The following is a 17808-nucleotide window of genomic DNA, read 5'->3' as shown; positions in this document are numbered from 1 at the left end:
TTCATGTCTTGTATTTAAGAAAATCTCGGAAGTAAAACTAAACATACGTGATCACATTTGAGCACATCATAGGCAAAAGCAAATTTTCTTTTTACCCACTTAGGAAAAAGAAATCCATTTTCAGAGATGGCAGACCACCTATGCACTAACTTTAGAAGCTGGGAACCAGCTACAAAACACAACAAACCTGGAAACAAAAGAGTCAATTGGCCTGAGAATCCATCAACTTCAGGACAACTGGAAGGACACGAAGCTCCAAGTAGAATTGCTGAAGAAGCACCTTCAGAATATTCTAGAGGTAAACTCATTATTTTCTTCTCCAGTCATGATGTGCAAGTACCGTATTGGTTATAGTGTAATTAGTGTTTGATCTGAATATAATTAATGATATTTAACTACATAGAAATTTTTCTATTGTATGAAGATAGAAATAATTTTGGGAAATTACTTTATTGGAATTTTCCAAAAGGCTTTGATTCCTATTAGCCTGTGAGTCATGCCAGTTACTCAGTGTAAAATACAGTATTTAAGAAGCTCAATGGTAAGTATATGAATATGAGATTTTATTATATGTTTACTTTTAAGAAATGGAAAACATACTTATTTTCAATGGAGGTTCAATTCACAAAGCTAATATTTTGCAAAGGTTTGTCTTTGGGTAAAGTAAATGAAAATAAACATAGTAGTCTTTCATCTTCCTGCTAGCGCCAGAAAGAGAATGTAGGTGAATTTCCCAACCTTAACTAATTATAATACCTTTAAGAACCAAAGTGCTTAATTTTGAGTCATTAGTAGAAAAATCATCATCATTTTTTATGTCAAAGTATATCAAATTGTTCTCAAGGATTCTGAGCTATTTTGAGCTATGGCCCACTTCTCAATGCTCTTTAAGTTCTTTATGATCATTTGTGATCTTCTGGGTTTTTTGTTTTTGTTTTCTATGCTATTTTTGCTTCATTACTCAAAGCATACTTATTCTTCCTATACCATTCCACTCTATTCTGTTGTGTATGTATCAGATAACTAAGCTTGTAAGAGATATTATTCTGAATAAAGAACAAATAGGTACTCTTAGGTCCTGAGTATCTCTTTTGTGAATAAAATAGTGGAATGTTGGGGTTTTTACAATCTAAGTGAGGTTCATTAACTAGCAAGTATTTATCATCTACCTTGCTGACAGAGCATGATGATAAATACAATTTTGTGGGAGAGACAAGACTTGTAATTGTTTCTACGCTTTCTTCTTGGTTATTTTCCAGAAAGTTGATGTTTTCGAGGGAGTTGACCTCTCCTTACATAAGATGTTACCAAGGAATTAGACCAACCCTAGTTTGTTTAGGTATCAGTTGTACTGAGGAATAGGATCGTCTCTAGTTTTAGTAACCTGAGAAATAGAAATTTATCCGAATGAGTCGATTATGAGCACTCTGCAATTGAAAATACAAATAACCATTTGCTGAGTCATATGAAACTTAAGGGAAAGGCCTGGTATAAAACAATGGCATTGGCAGAAGAGCTGGGCTCTAAGGTTAATTCTTTTCTTGTTGTTTTGTTTGGGGGCCACACCCATCAGTGCTCAGAACTTACTCTTGGCTCTTTGCTCCTGGATCACTCCTGGTGAAGACTGGGGGACCTATGTGTGGTGCCAAGATTTGAATCAAGGTGTGCAAGGCCTATGCTCTCTCTCTGGCCATCTCAAATGTGATAATAATATTCTTGTCTGCCTCCCAAGATTAGTATAACTATGATATAATGATATTGAAAATGCTTTGGAGGATCAGTGATAAAATACAGAGGGTAAGGCCCTTGCATGCAGTTGACCCCAGTTCAATCCCCAGTACCGTAAATCGTCCCCCGAGCACTACCTGGAGTGATCCCTGAGCACAGATACAGGAGTATCCTTGAGCACAACCAATTATAGCCCCCTGGAATTCAACTTCCCCACAAAAGGGAAATGCTGTATGAACTGTAAAGTGCTTAATGCAGAATGTGACAACAGTGGTAAGAAGTGGAGCAGTAAAAGGGCCTATAAAGCCAAGCTAGTTCTAGAAGGAAAAGGAAAGGAAGACAAGAAAAGTGGTAAGTGCTCTGTGATGTTATCAGCACATAGGCCCAAGACTGAAATGCTGAACATCAATCCATCCATGTGGCAGCCTTTTAAATTTGAACTTTTCCAAATTGAAATATTTCTGAGCCATATCTGGGGTTTAGGGAGAGAGGAAGAGATACTTCAAAGCACAAGCCTTTCCAGTGGTTGAAGTGAGCAGCTTTTCAATCCACAAAGAGGCTTTGAATCACACTCTTGCCCTGCCTGTCCCTTAGCCGACAGGATGCTCAAGACAAGGAACTGGCTCTGTGTGATTTACGAAAGTGTGTGGAAGAGAGCAATCGTCTGCATTAAATGAGCTATTCTATTGCTCCAGTTGATTCTTAAACAGCAAGTACTTACCAATGTTAATGCTATTTCCAAACAGACCTGGGAACAGTGTGAAAAGAAAATCAAGGAGTTGAAAAGTAGGCTGAGACTTTTAACGGCACAAAGTAAAGAGCCTCTTCCAGAACTTCACGAGGACCTCCATAAAGAAAAAGAACTGATTAAGGTATTCAGGACTGAAGCAGTGTGTGGGGTAATCTCTTGGTTACATCTGAGAAGTTGAAGTGTTTGTCTCTTTGCTTGGTAAAGCTGAGGTTTTATGTTCCATTGGAAAGACATGTTTCCCCCATCTCATCTAGTATGACATCCTAGTTGCTGAAGAACAAAAGTCAGTGTTTTTTGAGATCCGTGCATAAAAATGAGAAAACCTTTTGTAGAAATCCACTTCTTAGACTCTTGAATGTTTTCTATGCCCAGATCCTCTTTCTATTCCTCCTCTGTCATGTGAGATGTAAGCTCGAGATTACATGGAAAAATATGTTCCCTTATCAAGTGACCTCATCTTTGAAATGAGAGTAAATGGTGACCAAAAAGTTTATTCTTTACTAATAGAAAAGAGTTTTGTTGCTTGTATTTACACTATTGTTGGTTTGAGGTCACATTTGACAGTGCTCGGGGATCCTCCTCACACAGTGCTCTTGAGGTTGCTCCTAGTAGTGCTCACAGGATGTGTTGGGGATCAAACTGAGGTCTCCAACATGCAAAGCACACTCTTCAGCTTTTTCCTTGGCCCTCAAATTAACACTTTTATAAACTCTTTCAAATGATGCTGCTGGTTTATATCACTAACAAACACTCCTTTATATATTAGGCCTTTGAGGAAGACAGGCAAATTTACAGATAGGAATTTGGACCAGTATAATTCCCAGAACTCCCTGCATCTCTTTCTTATCTGTAGTCTTGCTGTTGAAGACATAGACAGCCTACTAGAATGTTGTTGTTTTTTATTTTGTTTCTTTATTCAGTTCAGTATTCAATAGAAAAAAATAAATAAAAATGAGTAATTTCTAACGATGCCAGAAATTAACACTATTCCCCCTTTATTTTTTTACATTATTAAAAGAAGTTCTAACATGTAAAAAATACCTAATTTAATGACAATGTGACAGTGCTACAGTGCTAATTTAACAAATAATATGACATAGTTCCGTGAGACCATCACCCAGCTGGAAAGAAAATTATAGAAACAGCTCCAGTACCCTGTGTGTCACAGGGTACTTTCTTCCCCAGTGTACTTTCTTCCCCAGAGAGATGCATATTCCTGAATTTGGTACCCTGTTACTCTGTTTAGGGGCCACTCCTGGTATTCAGGGAAGCATGAAGTGCCTGGGATCAAACCTATGACTCCCACATACAAAGCCTGTCCTCCAGCCATTTTCACTATCCTCCTGACCATGTTTTGTAATTTCATTATTTATTAATGTACATGTTGTGTTTATTCTCCAGTGTGGAGTTTTTTGTTTGTTGGGAGGATTGGATTTTTTTCTTTTGGAGCCATACCTGGCATGCTCAGAGGTTATTCCTGGTGGGCTTAGGAAACCATGTGGAATGCCAGGGATTGAACCCAGGTCAGACATATAAAAGGAAAATGGCCCTTCCAGTGTGGATTTTTTAGTTTCTGTTTTTGTTATTATTATTGGGCCACACATGGTTGTACTCAGGACTTACTCCCGGGTCTGTACTCAGAGGTCACTTCTGATGGTGCGTAGGGAATCATACGTAGTGCTTGGGCCCGAACCAAGGTTTGCTCGCGCACAACAAACACTTTGCCTCCTGTACTCTGACTCCAAATCATCCAATGTGTTATTTTTTGAAACTACTGAAAATACTGTCTTTTGCTAACTATGCTTTCTGATGATCACTTAAGGTGCTTAGAAATGCAATGTATTTTTGCATATCAATATTCAAATACCTTGCTAATTCCTATAATTTGACTGTACCTTCTTTAGGATGTCTATCACCTCTATCTATGAATAATGTTAATATTTTTCTCCCTCTTAGCTTTTTCCTTGGTGGGGGGGACCAGACCCAGTGGTACTCAGTGGTTAGTCCTAGCTCTGCACTCAGGAATCACTCCTGGCAGGCTTGGGGAATCAGAGATGCCGGGAATCAAACCCAGGTTGGTCATGTGCAAAGCAAGCACCTTACCCACTGTACTATCTTTCCAATCCTTTTTTAGTTCTTATACTTTTTTCTGTCCTTTATTAGTACCTCTAGAAAAACACTGAGCATTTGTATCATTCCTAATTTTAAAGATAACAAGTCTATTATAAATACTGCACAGTTAAGTACTGCTGGTGAGGTGTTAATAATGTTAGTGGATGACTTCATTAGTTTAATAAGTCCTTCATTATGAATAATTTGCAGAGTTGTTTGTTTGTGTGTATGTGCTCCCAAGTTATTTTCAGGGTCTGCTTGATCCACTGGACCAGCAGTTCACTACTAGGACCTGAGGATGCATTATCAGGGAGTGCCACGGCCACACCCAGTGATGCTTGGAAGGCCATGTGACAGCAGAGATTGAACCTGGTTTGGGTACATATTCCCTAACCAGTATACCATCTCCTAGGCCCTCAAAGCTTCTGTCCTTCACACAGGTTTAGGCTTAGATCTTTACTTCAGTAACAAGTGAGAGGATTTGGAGTTACTTTCTCAGTTGATACCTTGAGTTTCCATCCAGAAAGACTGGAAGCTGATGCAGAATGCATACTATAAACCGATGAGGGGGCATAATTCTTCCCAAGTATCCCTTAGTTTCCTAAGGATTCTTTTCAGCTTCCACAGCCCTAGCATTCTGTTTCTCAGTAGAAGGAATCAGGGAGCTATGAACTCTGAATTCATTCAACCCAGGACCATATTCCAGAAAGATCCCAAGTATAAAGAAACCTGTTCAGGACAGAGGTTATCATCTTTGAATCACTTTGGAGAGACACACCCTCTCTCAGCAAGCTTGCTTGTCCAAGCTTGAATTTGTTCTTTGAAAAATTACATTCCCATTATGGTCAAGTCAGTGCATGGAAAAATTACATACTTACATGTGTGTGAGAGATTTTTTAAATATGAATTTCATTTACAACCACTTTGTTAGAAAAATTGCTGTAGCGAACCTCTCTGCACTCCTCATCTATGAATAATGTTAGTATTTTTCTTCCTCTTAGCTCTTTTTCTTGGGCAGAGGCAGAGGGGGGAGGGTGTTGCACACCCAGTGGTACTCAGTGGTTACTGCTAGCTCTGCACTCAGGAATCATTCCTGACAGGCTCGGAGGATCATATAGATGCCAGGAATCGAACCCAGGTCAACTGTATGCAGAGCGAGCACCTTATCCACTGTACTATCTCTCCCACCCTCCTTTTAGTTCTTGTACTTTTTTCTGTCCTTTTTTTTGCAGGGCCTGAGAGATCAGTACAACAGATAGGGCACTTGCCTTGCACACAGCCAACCCAGGTTTGATTCCTGGCACCACTTATGGCCCCTCAAACTCCTATCAGGAGAGACCCCTGAGCACAGAGCTGGGAGTAAGCTCTAAGCACAGCCAACTGTGGTCCCAAAACAAACAAACAAAAAGATATTTTGCATATGTAGGCTAATATGTGTGGGTAGCATGTTTGCCTTACAAGTTGATCACCTGGGTTTGATTCTCAGCATCCCATAAGGTCCCCTGAGCACTGTGAGGAGTAATTCCTGAGTGCAGAGACAGGAGTAAGCCCTCTCAGGGTGTGTTGCAAAAACAAAACCAAAAAAGAAGGAAAAGAAAATTTGCTTCTGTTTTTGAATTACAACACTCTTATTTTCTTATATTCTCTTTTCATATTTTATGTACTTCTTTATGCACATGCAGACCGATATGTATGTATATATATATGTATATAATGAGTATGTACACATATCCATATGTGCACATATGTATCACACTTTTCGGGGGAGGAAACTCACCTAGCAGTGCTCAGGAATTACTCCTGTGCTCAAGGATCACGCCTGACAATTCTCAGGGTACCACGTGGAACACTGGTACCAAACCTAGGTTGACCACATGCAAGGCAGGTGCCTACCTGCTATTCTATCTCTCCAGCCTCACATCTTTTTCTGTCCCTTTTTTTAAAAACCCAAAGAATTATGTAGAGAAGTGAGATTTTGTAATCCCACCAACTGATTTCACAAAGGCCTAAATGATATTGCGCTTTATCAACGAGTCCAGCTGAGGCCTGTTACCTCAGGCACATAACCTTATATATGTAGTCAAATGACTTTAAGTTTTACATTAGATGCTACATGAACTAAGAGAACATGACAGATTTGCAATAGAGATAGTTTACCTAGTTGAGCTAAGAAAAAGAAACCTGACACGGTCTCTTTTGCAATTAGTTTGCTAGAAAATAAGAGTGTTGTAATTCAAAAACACAAGCAAATTTTCTTTTCCTTCTTTTTTGGTGTTGTTTTTGCAACACACCCTGAGAGGGCTTACTCCTGTCTCTGCACTCAGGAATTACTCCTCACGGTGCTCAGGGGACCTTATGGGATGCTGAGAATCAAACCCAGGTGATCAGCATGTAAGGCAAACATGCTACCCACTGTACTATTTCTCTGCCTTCCTCTTTTCCTTATTAAATCATCTGAAAATTGGTTTACATGGGGCCAGGAGTGATTCCTGAGTGCAAAGACAGGAGTAATCCCTGAGCACTGGTGGATGTGGGCCCCAAACAAAAACAAACAAAATGTCTTATAATTCTGTAGACTTTCAGAGGTGTATGTAGCTTCACACCTGGTTCTAGTGTGATCTCACTCTCAAAATAACCTTCTGCCCATTTCTCCCATTTGCCCACCACTCCTTCTTTGGTCATCACTGTAATTCTTTTTTAAGTTATTCTTGATGTTATTGTCAGCATTTTATTTTATTTTTTTCCTTTTGGGTCACACTCAGCAATGCACAGGGGTTACTCCTGGCTCTGCACTCAGGAATCACCCCTGGCTGTGCTCAGAGGACCATATGGGATGTTGGAAATCGAACCCCGTTCAGCCGCGTGTAAGGCAAACACCCTACCCACTGTGCTATTGCTTCAGCCCCTGGTCATCACTGTAATTGTTATGGAATCTGAGAATTGTTATGGAATCTGAGAATCAGTTTTGTCTATTACACATCTGAGTGAAACCATTCAACAATTGCCTTTCACTTCCTTATTTCATTTAGCATGGTCACCTCAAGTTTCATCCATTCCTTTTTTGTCCCAAAAGGCATAATTTCTTCCTTTCTCTCTTTCTTTCTCACTTGCTTTCTTTCTCTCTTTCTTTCTTTCTTTCTTCCTTCCTTTCTTTCTTTCTTTCTTTCTTTTTCTTTCTTTCTTTCTTTCTTTCTTTCTTTCTTTCTTTCTTCCTTCTTCCTTTCTTTCTTTCTTTTTCTTTTTTTAATGTTCCGTTGAGTAAATCATAGCTGCTTTATCCAGTCACTTATCAATGGACAGGTCAGTTGATTTCAGGTTTTAGCTATTGTGAATAAAGAGAAATAAGATTTTTTTTAAGGCTGTATGGGGGGGGGGGCAGAGCAGTAAATAGTACAGTGGAGAGGGTGCTTGACTTTCAGGTGGCCAAACCAGGTTTGATCCCTGGCATCCCATCTGTTCCCTGGAGCCTGCTAAGAGCGTTGCCTGAGTACAGAGCCAAGAGTAACCCCTCAGCATGGCCAGTGTTCCCAAAATAAAAAATTTTTTTTAAGTTTGTACCAATAGTGATCATCAGTTGTAATAAACTTCCATCATGAATGTAACCCTATTATTTGAATTCTTACAATTAAATAAAAATCCTCCCCACACCAGGGATCCCCAGTGGGGCTGTGAAGCTCACTTTAGTGCCTCATGTGGCCCTAGGGATTGAGTTCACAGCCTCATGTTTGCCTCTGCACCAAATTCCAGGGCCTAAATCCTTGCTTTTTTCCCCACAGACTTTTATAAGCATTTTCAGGTTTTGAGAAACTGCCAAACTGCCTTCCTTTCAATCAAATATTTTGACCTGGGGACCTTGTTGCAGGTACTGGCAGTGCACTAGTAAACTAGGAGGTCCTAGTTCGGTCCAGCATGAGGCAGTATATTGGACAGAGTAACCAAAGTCCCACTACAGGCATACGTAGGTGTGCAAAGAATTGGAAAGCATGAAAGCAAGAAGAGGACAGAAAGGTTTATGAGAGTATAAAATAGTGACATGCTCATGTGGAGTGGTTGAAGTGCTTGTCTGACATGCAGCTGATCCTAATTTGATACCCAGCACCGCTTGATCCCTAAGCACCTCTGGGTGTGGCCCTGGCAGCCCCCAAGCACAGCCAGGATGACCTGGGTAATTCTCAGCACTGCAGGTTCCATTCATCACCACATCTTTGGGTCCAAGACTTGAACTACAGTCCGGTTAGAAAACAGAAGCAAGGGACAAACTTGTTCAGTAACTCTGAAAAGCTTCCTCTGAGTAATTATCTTTATGTCTGAAACCCAAAAGTGTCCATCGGAATTAAAGGTAGTTTGGCTCTTTTTTTGTCGAAGTAATCTTGCATTGTAACATGATAGGTGTTTTGGGTGCACAGCACTGAAACTCACCATATGTATGGTGTTTCTGTTCTTCACCTGTTCCTTCCTCCACCATACAGTTTGTCCTGATTTGCCCCCCAGACATTTTTCCTGTCCCTTTTGATAACCATAAGCTAATCTTATAGTCCAAAGACTTAATTTAATGTATTTCAGAAGCATCAAAGCAAAGGAATGGGTAGCCTTTCAAACTGGAAATGGGGGTGGGGGGAGAAATGTCTAACAAGAATGAGGAACCATTACACATAATGTGCCTCCAAAATGTGCCTCCAAAATATATAAAACACCACACCAGAAAAAATGTGAAGAAAAATAGTCATTGCTATGAGGATAATATCTGGCAATACTTATTAAGAAGTGTAAAACATTCATATTCAAAAATTCCCAGGTAGGGGCCGGAGCGATAGCACAGCGGGTAGGGCGTTTGCCTTGCACTCGGCCGACCCAGGTTCAATCCCTGGCATCCCATATGGTCCCCTAAGTACTGCCAGGAGTAATTCCTGAGTGCAAAGCCAGGAGTAACCCCTGAGCATCGCTGGGTGTGACCCAAAAAGAAAATAAAAATTCCCAGGTAGCTATCCTAATCAAATGGAAAACCCAGTGTCCTAGCCAAACTGCCTTCAGCTTGGCTCTGGTCCACCTTAACCCGCCGCCCTGGTGTGTGGGCATCTGCTCCATCAGGGCCCTGGGCTGGCGGCCTTCTGGGCCCAGCTAGAGACAGTGCATGGCTCACACTGGGTCTCCTGTGGCTTTAACTGAGCAGGGAAAGTTCTGCTACAAAAATCTTTTACTAAAATCTTCATTTTACTAAATCCCTGAGGATTTAATAAGTAAGACAGAGGTTCCCCAATTTATTCAACTTATCACCTCATTTTCAAGAAAAAAATTACTCAGTGACCCTCACCCCTTCCCCCCCACCCCAGTCACACCCAAGGCTTCTAACTAACCTCCTTTTCATTCCCTGGGGGGTGGGGAGAGGGCATCATCCCCACTGTAGGAAACACTGGCCTAAAACTGAATTTCCAAAGTTTAGTGATTTCTATTCTGATTAAGGTATCCCTTAATCTCCAAACAATGATCTGCATAAGTAATTCAGGGCTTAGAGCGGGCATTTGCCTTGCATGCCACAGACCACAGTTTGATCCTTAGCATTACTTAAGTTCCGCCAGGCACCACCAGGAGTGAACCCTGAGCACCACTGGGTGTGACCCAATCACGACACCTCCCCCCCCAAAAAAAAAGACTGATACACATACAGAAGTGTAAAATCCCATAATATTGGAAACTATGTTTAGCTACTCTTGTGAAAAAAAAAAATGCAGAGGAGGTGTGTGTCGGCAATTCTCTGGGCTTTATTAAATGTATGCTCTTGTTGGCCAGTTATGAGATCATGTTAAACTTGCCTTTAGAACTCTGAAAATCAAAATGAACAATTTTGTTGCCACCCTTCCCCATGCTGACAGCTGATGTAAGTAAGTGAAACAGTCTCTTCCTTCAGGTTTCAGATTTGAAGATGACCTTTGAAATTTAGCCAGCCCAAAGGACTGTATGCGTAGTAAAGATGTCAGGATTTCAGTGTTAGGCAGTTTCCTGACCGCTCCTGTGCTGAAACTAATATTCTTGATTAACTCCTGGAATTCCAAAAATATTTCCCAAGAACGTATGTGGTTTTTTGTTGTTGTTGTTGTTGTTGTTTGTTTGTTTTGTTTAATGTTTACATGGCCCGAGGAAACTTTGCAGTTTCTTGCTACTGTTTACCAACTATTGGGGAATGATTTATTTTTTTCTCCCCTTTGTACTCGTTCCTTTCAAAAATTAACCAAAATAATTTCCTTTGAACGGAGGCTGTTACATGCTTGCCATGGTGCACCCCTGCATTTCTTCGCCGTTTTAGACGGGACATCGCATTTTGTCACTTGGGTACATAGTTTCGGGATTCAAGGTGGGTGGTGACAGGCCCGCTAGATTCCAAAAATGCTTTTCCTCCACGTAAAGAGACCTGTATGACTTCCAAATAGAGTAACCGCAGAAGAATCTGAACAACCTGAGCAGAGGAAAAGAGAGGTAGAGAAGAGTTTTCCAGGGAGGAAAGGTGGAAAAGAACCGGCCAATCGGCACCGCAGCTGCCGCCTGGGGCGTGTCTGTGCCGCAGGCCCCGCCCCGAGGCTGGCCTCCCCTCCCCCAGAGCCCAGTCAAAGGATTAGCCTACAGGTTTGGAAACAACCGCAGCTGGAGTTGAAGGGGTTTTGTTTTCTGTTGTTTTTCTTTCCTTCTAATGTTTAAATGCAGGAACTCGAGAACTCTTTGAGTAACTGGCATCAGAACTTGCAAGAACTTCCCACTGTAAAGGCCGACTTCACCCAGCACATTCTTGCGGAGGACGTGATGATTTTGAAGGAGCAAATAGAGCTTTTGCGCAGACAATGGGAGGACCTCTGCTTGAGGGTGAGTCTGCGAACGACCGGGCAGCGCTGCTCTGGAATTGATTGAAACGTCTCTGAAGGCCTGACCAAGTAGAAAGGAGCTTAATTGCACTGAGCCCGGGGGCCCTTTTCTTGTTAGAGACCAGGCTGTCTGCTTTTTTCTTTTTCTTTTTCTTTTTTTCCTTTTAGAAGGCAACAACATGGTTTTAAACAAAATCTCACCCTTTGTTTCTTTAGCGTTAAATGCTGGGGCTTGGCACACTTTTAATGAGCTTTTCTAAAAGTCGCCCTTAAGTGCGACGGGAAATTTGCCTCTCTGGGCGGCGGTGTGCACGCCGCGCTCTCTGCCGTGTATAAATGACAAGAACTAATCGGCATATGTTAGAATCAGGACCGGCGAAGTGGTCTCAGGTCCGCCAATGAAGCAGTTTATCTCCTGGGCCCAAGAAACTGCAGGAGGCAGGCTGAGCGCGGCCAGGGGGCGATGTTTTAGAGAACTCTGCATTCACATGCAGTCTCTTGTTATTTTAAGCATCTGACTTTTTGGAGCGCCCTGAAAGAAACTGCTACCTGAAATTGATTTTCAGTTTAAATGGGTAGGAAATCGACCTTAAGCCGGAATAAAGATGTGATTTTTTTTTAAGGTTAAAAGATTCACATAAAACTCTATATCTTGTAGTAAGGAGCAGTGGTTATCTCCTCGCTTCTTCTCTTCTGTCTAATAATAGGGGCTGGATTGTGATGGGAATATTTTACAGTATCTGTTGGTGACAGGATCAGAATGGAATTAAGAGTTCAGTCAATCTATGTTCTCGAAACAAACATAGAAAGTAAATCCCGTCATCTCATATTTTGTCACAGAAAGAACTATGTTTAAAAGTTGAGGTTTGGATGCTTAAATGCACTTTAAAAATTATTTTTAAAAATTAAAGCCACTACTTTTAATTAGCAGTAATATTCACTGTGTACAGATTTTAAATGTCTTACTATGTTTCATCTAAATGAAAAGATTTGGACTGTGAAAGGTATCTGAAAAGTTAAGGTCGTAGCAAAGAATAGGGCCCAGATGTTCCTAATTTTTACCCTCATGAAACCAATCAGAGCAAGCTGGACAAAAAAGAACAGGATTTTAAAAAGCCAAGATCAATTCCCTGAGGAATGGAAACTCAAAACTTCTTTTTTAGGGCTAGTTTTGTTGTTGTTTTCTTTTTTGAGCCATTTTAAACATCGCTGACTGGGTGGATTTATAAGTATTAGGCATTTTTGTCTAATGAAAGAGAAAGGTTTTTTGTTTTGAGTCTGCGCCAGGGTAGAGAGTAGTTTGTTTGTACACATAGGAAAATAATCCGACAGTCAACTGTGATCTCCCCATCTGTAAAGCAGGTGTTAAAACACCCACTGGCATCTTTCTCCTACCCACCTTTAAAAACTAAAATTTGGGATTGGAGAGATAGTACAAAGGTTGGGCACTTGTCTTGTCTGCAGCTGACCCAGGTTCAAAATCCCCAAATTCCACATGGTCCCTGATCACTTTCAGGAGTAATTTCTGAGCACAAAACCAGGAGTAACTCCAGATCATTGCTAGGTGCAGCAAAAAAAAAAAAAAAGCGGGGCTTAATAAATAAAAACTAAAGTTCTAAGGATATTTAAAACCAGAGAATACTTTAATATGTTTAGAAGAACATATAAAAGACATATTTGCTTTCTTTAAATTTGAACTTTTTTTTTTCTTTTTGGGTCACACCTGGCGATGCACAGGGGTTACTCCTGGCTCATGCACTCAGGAATCACTTCTGGCGGTGCTCAGGGGACCATATGGGATGCTGGGAATCGAACCCGAGTCAACCACGTGCAAGGCAAACGCCCTACCCGCTGTGCTATCGCTCCAGCACCTTAATTTGAACTTTTTTAAGAAATAAAGTTTAACCCTGTAAGAAGTCCCCTGGCTGCTCACCGCCCTGGGATGGCTTATATACTGTCGGGCAGTAGGTTTTGGGGGCCCAGCCTATTTACTGCAGGCGGATATTTGATCCTATTTCCATAGTTTCTACCCTAAACCTTAGTGTCTAATGACAAGATGAAGTCAAAGAGTAAGGTGCATCATTTTTAATTTTTCCCTGATTTTAAAAAACAGCACTAAAGCATTTAGTGTCCTTGATGTTTGTGATTTTTTGCATTATAAAATGTTGGATTTATATTTGATATAGACTTATAGTTTTCAAGTTAAATAGGTAGAAAATTGATCTTAAGTAGAAATAAAGACATCATTTTTTTAAAGGTAAAGGATTCACATAAGTTCTAAATTAGCTTGTAGTAAGGAGCAATGAAAGTATATTGGAAGAACAAGGATCAGAAGACATTGGTATGATGCTTAGTGTCTTTATTCACCTACTCTTTCTTAAAATAACCTGATAATAATAGGAGTGTATTAGATAAAATATATTATTTGGGTCATTATGGATAAAGTGAAGTCTGCTACAAAATTGTCAGCTACAATCTTTATTTTGTAACTTTTTTGGTGGGTGGGCAACACCCAGAGGTGCTCAAGAATCACTTCTGGTGAACTTAGGGGACCATATATGGTGCCAGGGATCTAACCCTGGGTCAGCTACATGTAAGGCAAGCATCTTACCCGCTACATTAGCTCTCTGACCCCCTATTTTGTGACTTTTAAAATAGCATTTATTAGGATCTAACTTGTGTTGATATAAAACTCCATGCCCTTACGCCAAGAAAACATAGAGATTTAAGTCCTTAGGGCTTCTGATTAAAATCAATGAAACCCAAGAAAGAAAAGGGAACCAAATTTCTTTCTTCCTGCCTATATTCAGCTGTCAATTGTATTTTTATTTTCAGGTGGCTGTTCGCAAACAGGAAGTTGAAGACAAACTCAATTCATGGATTGTTTTTAATGAAAAAAATAAAGAGCTGTGTGCATGGCTGGTGCAGATGGAAAACAAAGTTCTACAAACAGCCGATATTAGCATTGAAGAAATGATTGAAAAGTTACAGAAGGTACGCAGGGATACCCGAGGTGGAGTGACAACTACCACAGAATTCTTAGCCCTTCACACTCCCACACTCAAAATAGTATAGTACCTGGAGATATGTCTCCAATACATAGAAGTTTGAAGGGAATTTCTCACTATTTTTATTCCTTTTCATGAAGAAGTTGTTGAGGATCCCAGAGACCATTCTGGGTGGATCTGATGCCATGCTGAGGCAAATTGCTTTCCCCCTTAAGAAACTCTAGCCAGAAAAGGCACTGACCTCCACTTAAGCATTAGTACACACCCCTGTGAATTAGGGTTCATCTAGTGATCAGAGCTAAAGAATTCCACTTGCCAGAAGGAAGAGATCAACAATACCCAGGGTTATATCTTTGAAATGGCCAGTTGTCTCCAGAAGGGAAAGTGGAGAATATATCCTTTAGGATGCCGCCCAGACTGTCAGGCTCTCATACCTCAGGGAAGTTCTTCGTGGTACCCAGTTTCCCTCAGCTCCTAAGGAGATAAACTTAGAATTCTGAAGGGAAACCAAAGCTGTTGGGTTAAGAAAATAGCTTCTGAATGAAAACTATATAGAAATAAATAAATAAACGTATTTAAGAAAATAGTCCCTGGAATTATTTTCTAATAGTAATAAATTCAGAGTGTCCCTGCCAGGAGTGATCCCTTAGCACAGAGCCAGGAATATGGCCTGAGCACAGCTGAGTATAGTCCAAAAACCAAAATAAGTGAAAAAAGAACAGAACCATTACCTGGTGTCAAGCTGTCATTGTTTGATTTTGCAACTCTTCTTCAAAAGTTAGTTTCCTTCGTGGACATGACAGTTTCCGGGGGTTTTGTTTGGTTGGTTTTGGGTCATATCTCAGGGGACTGTTCCTGGCACTGCTCATGGGACCATGAGATGTCATAGCTTGTACATAGGCCTCTTGCATACAAAATGTGCTCTGGCCCATCAAGCTATCTCTTTAATTTTTGTATTTTAAGAAATTTTCAAGAAACAAATGTGTTTATATTGGTGAAGAAATGAATTTTCCTTAGTGATTCAGAATCTGGTTTTGGATGCCTTTGCCAGGACTGCATGGAAGAAATAAACTTGTTTAGTGAAAACAAGTTACAGTTAAAGCAAATGGCCGAAGAGTTGATGAAGGCCAGCAGCAAAGCAAGAGCCACTGAGATTGATGACAAGCTCAATAAAGTTAATGATCGTTGGCAGCATCTTTTTGATGTCATTGAATCAAGGTAAGAAATGGTCTAACAATGACCCCAGCTTCTTGGATATAGTGGATACTTCACACACCTAGACACTGAGCCCAGTTGCCACTAAGTTGACCTCTAAAATAATCCAGCAATTTTATAAACATGGAGAAAAAGACAAATATAGTCTAAAACCAAAAAATTATGGGAGCCAGAGAGAGTAAAGGAAGTAAGGCATTTTTCCATGCACACAGCCGACCCCAGTTTTTTTCATGCCACCACTTTACACCGTTCTGATGTGGTGCCTGGCACCCTAAGCCCTGCCAGGAATCATCTCTCATCACTGAATACTTAGTCCTGGGGCTTTGGGTCTCTAAGTACCTCTAAGTATACACAGCAGCACTTAGAAGCCCCAAGACCCCCTTCCCAAAACAAAGGACACGATTTTTTATTTCAACATTGAAAGAGTATATTTTAGCATATCCCACTTTAATATTTTTTTCATTAGTATAAAATTGGATATGAATTGGAGTTCTTAAGAACTGGATACTTCATAAGAAAAGAAATCCTCAAGGCACTATTTTTTGGAAATTCTAACTGCTCTTGGATTTGCGTGTCCCCCAGTTCAAATGAAACCTTGCTAACCTGTTCCCTCATGGGTGTGGCAAAAGCAGTTTAGTGGGGACCCTGAATTCTAGATGCTGGTTGAAGTTCTCTGCCTGCTCTCAGCACAGGGGCCTGACACACTCAAGGCAGGAGTCGATTGTGCATGCGTGTGTGTGTGTGTGTGTGTGTGTGTGTACACGCGCATGTGTGCTTGCATTTGTGTGCACATGCACACACATAGTATTCCAGTGGTCTCAGTGGGATCTGGACCTCAATGTGGATGTTTGAACATGAATCAAAGCTATAATTCTTCATTCTGATAAATCAGGCTGATGATTTTTCTCTCTTTTCACAAAATAGTGATTCATATATTACCCAAGTTGTTAAAATGTCTTCTTTCTTCAACATCTCTCTTCAAACACAGACCCCAAACCAAAGTATTTTTCAGTTGCCCCTGGCAGGCAGAGAATGGACACTGAGTTCTGGGGCCATGCATGCAGTTGAGCACAGCTGTCACGTGATTGTGTGCATAGACATGGAGGACCAGAGACCATGACAAGATAATGGAAGAATTTGGGAGTAGTGAAAATAAGATACTCTTAACAATTTGGTATTTTCTTAACCTCATGTTCACTGTAAACTAAAAGAGAAGTAATCCAATCAGCAAAGGAATAGGCTAAGTGCTATGAGAAATACAGACAAGGAATATGGCAGGTCGTTTATGTTAAAGGGAGCAGATATCTGAGTAACTGTAAAGCCAAATGGTTTGAGAGCTTCCACTTCATCTTCTTGGATTGAGGTGGGTGGGGGTGGGGAGATTAGGAAGGGCTTTACAGTAAAGTGGTTTTCCCAGATGGTCCTGAATGAGGGGTTATGATTCTCTCATGTTAATGGTAACAGAAACAACAAGGTGTGTGTAGTGAGAAAGAAGGTACAAGGGTCAGCAGGTGTGAAGCCATTTGGGAAGTGACAAGATCCTTCACTGGTTCAAGCATAAGAGATGAAGAGAGGCTCAGAGAGATGGCACAGGGACCAGAGTGACAGTACAGCAGATAGGTGTTTGCCTTGCATGCAGCCTATCCGGGCTTACTCTCCAGAACCCTATATATCTCCCTAAGTTCACCAGGAGTGACCCCTGAGCACAGAACCAGGGGGTGTCGTCGAACCCCTCCCTCCAAAAAAAAGGGAAAAAATGAGATGATACAGGGTATAAGGTGCTGTGACCAACCCTAGTTCAATCCTCGGCACCACATATGGTCCCCTAAGCACTACCCAGAGTAAGACCTGAACACCACCCAGTGTGGCCCAAACACCGTAACAACAACAACAACAAAGAGATGAAGCTAGAAAAGAAGACTATGAGCAAGTCTTAGAAGCTCATAAACCTCAATTAAAGACTCAGCCTCCTAAATCAAGTTCTTGTGTAACAAAGGCACGAAGACAGATATTTGGGTGGTTTGGCTCGCAGCTCAGACTGGTTTGAATTCAGTTTCTCTCTACTATCATTTGGGAAGGGGGGGGAATCTATGAAGGGGCTGAAGACATAGTATTTGCTTGGTAAGTGGCTGACTCAGGTTCA

The 17808-nt window shown here is 40.9% G+C and overlaps 1 protein-coding gene across 1 annotated transcript in view; it reads left to right on the top strand.

Moving 5' to 3' along the window:
* SYNE2 (spectrin repeat containing nuclear envelope protein 2) overlaps positions 1-17808 on the top strand; it is a 300041-nt gene that overhangs the window by 248156 nt on the left and 34077 nt on the right. Inside the window, exons 94-98 of the mRNA XM_055132548.1 lie at positions 104-298; positions 2475-2600; positions 11288-11443; positions 14278-14436; positions 15502-15668. Coding sequence (XP_054988523.1) covers positions 104-298; positions 2475-2600; positions 11288-11443; positions 14278-14436; positions 15502-15668 — 803 coding nt within the window. The remainder of the gene's footprint in view (positions 1-103; positions 299-2474; positions 2601-11287; positions 11444-14277; positions 14437-15501; positions 15669-17808) is intronic.

Source organism: Sorex araneus, chromosome 3 (genome assembly GCF_027595985.1).
Source record: "Sorex araneus isolate mSorAra2 chromosome 3, mSorAra2.pri, whole genome shotgun sequence".
NCBI lineage: Eukaryota > Metazoa > Chordata > Mammalia > Eulipotyphla > Soricidae > Sorex > Sorex araneus.
The sequence above is the reverse complement of the archived record's forward strand: the minus strand, read 5'-3'. Positions and strand labels throughout refer to the sequence as shown.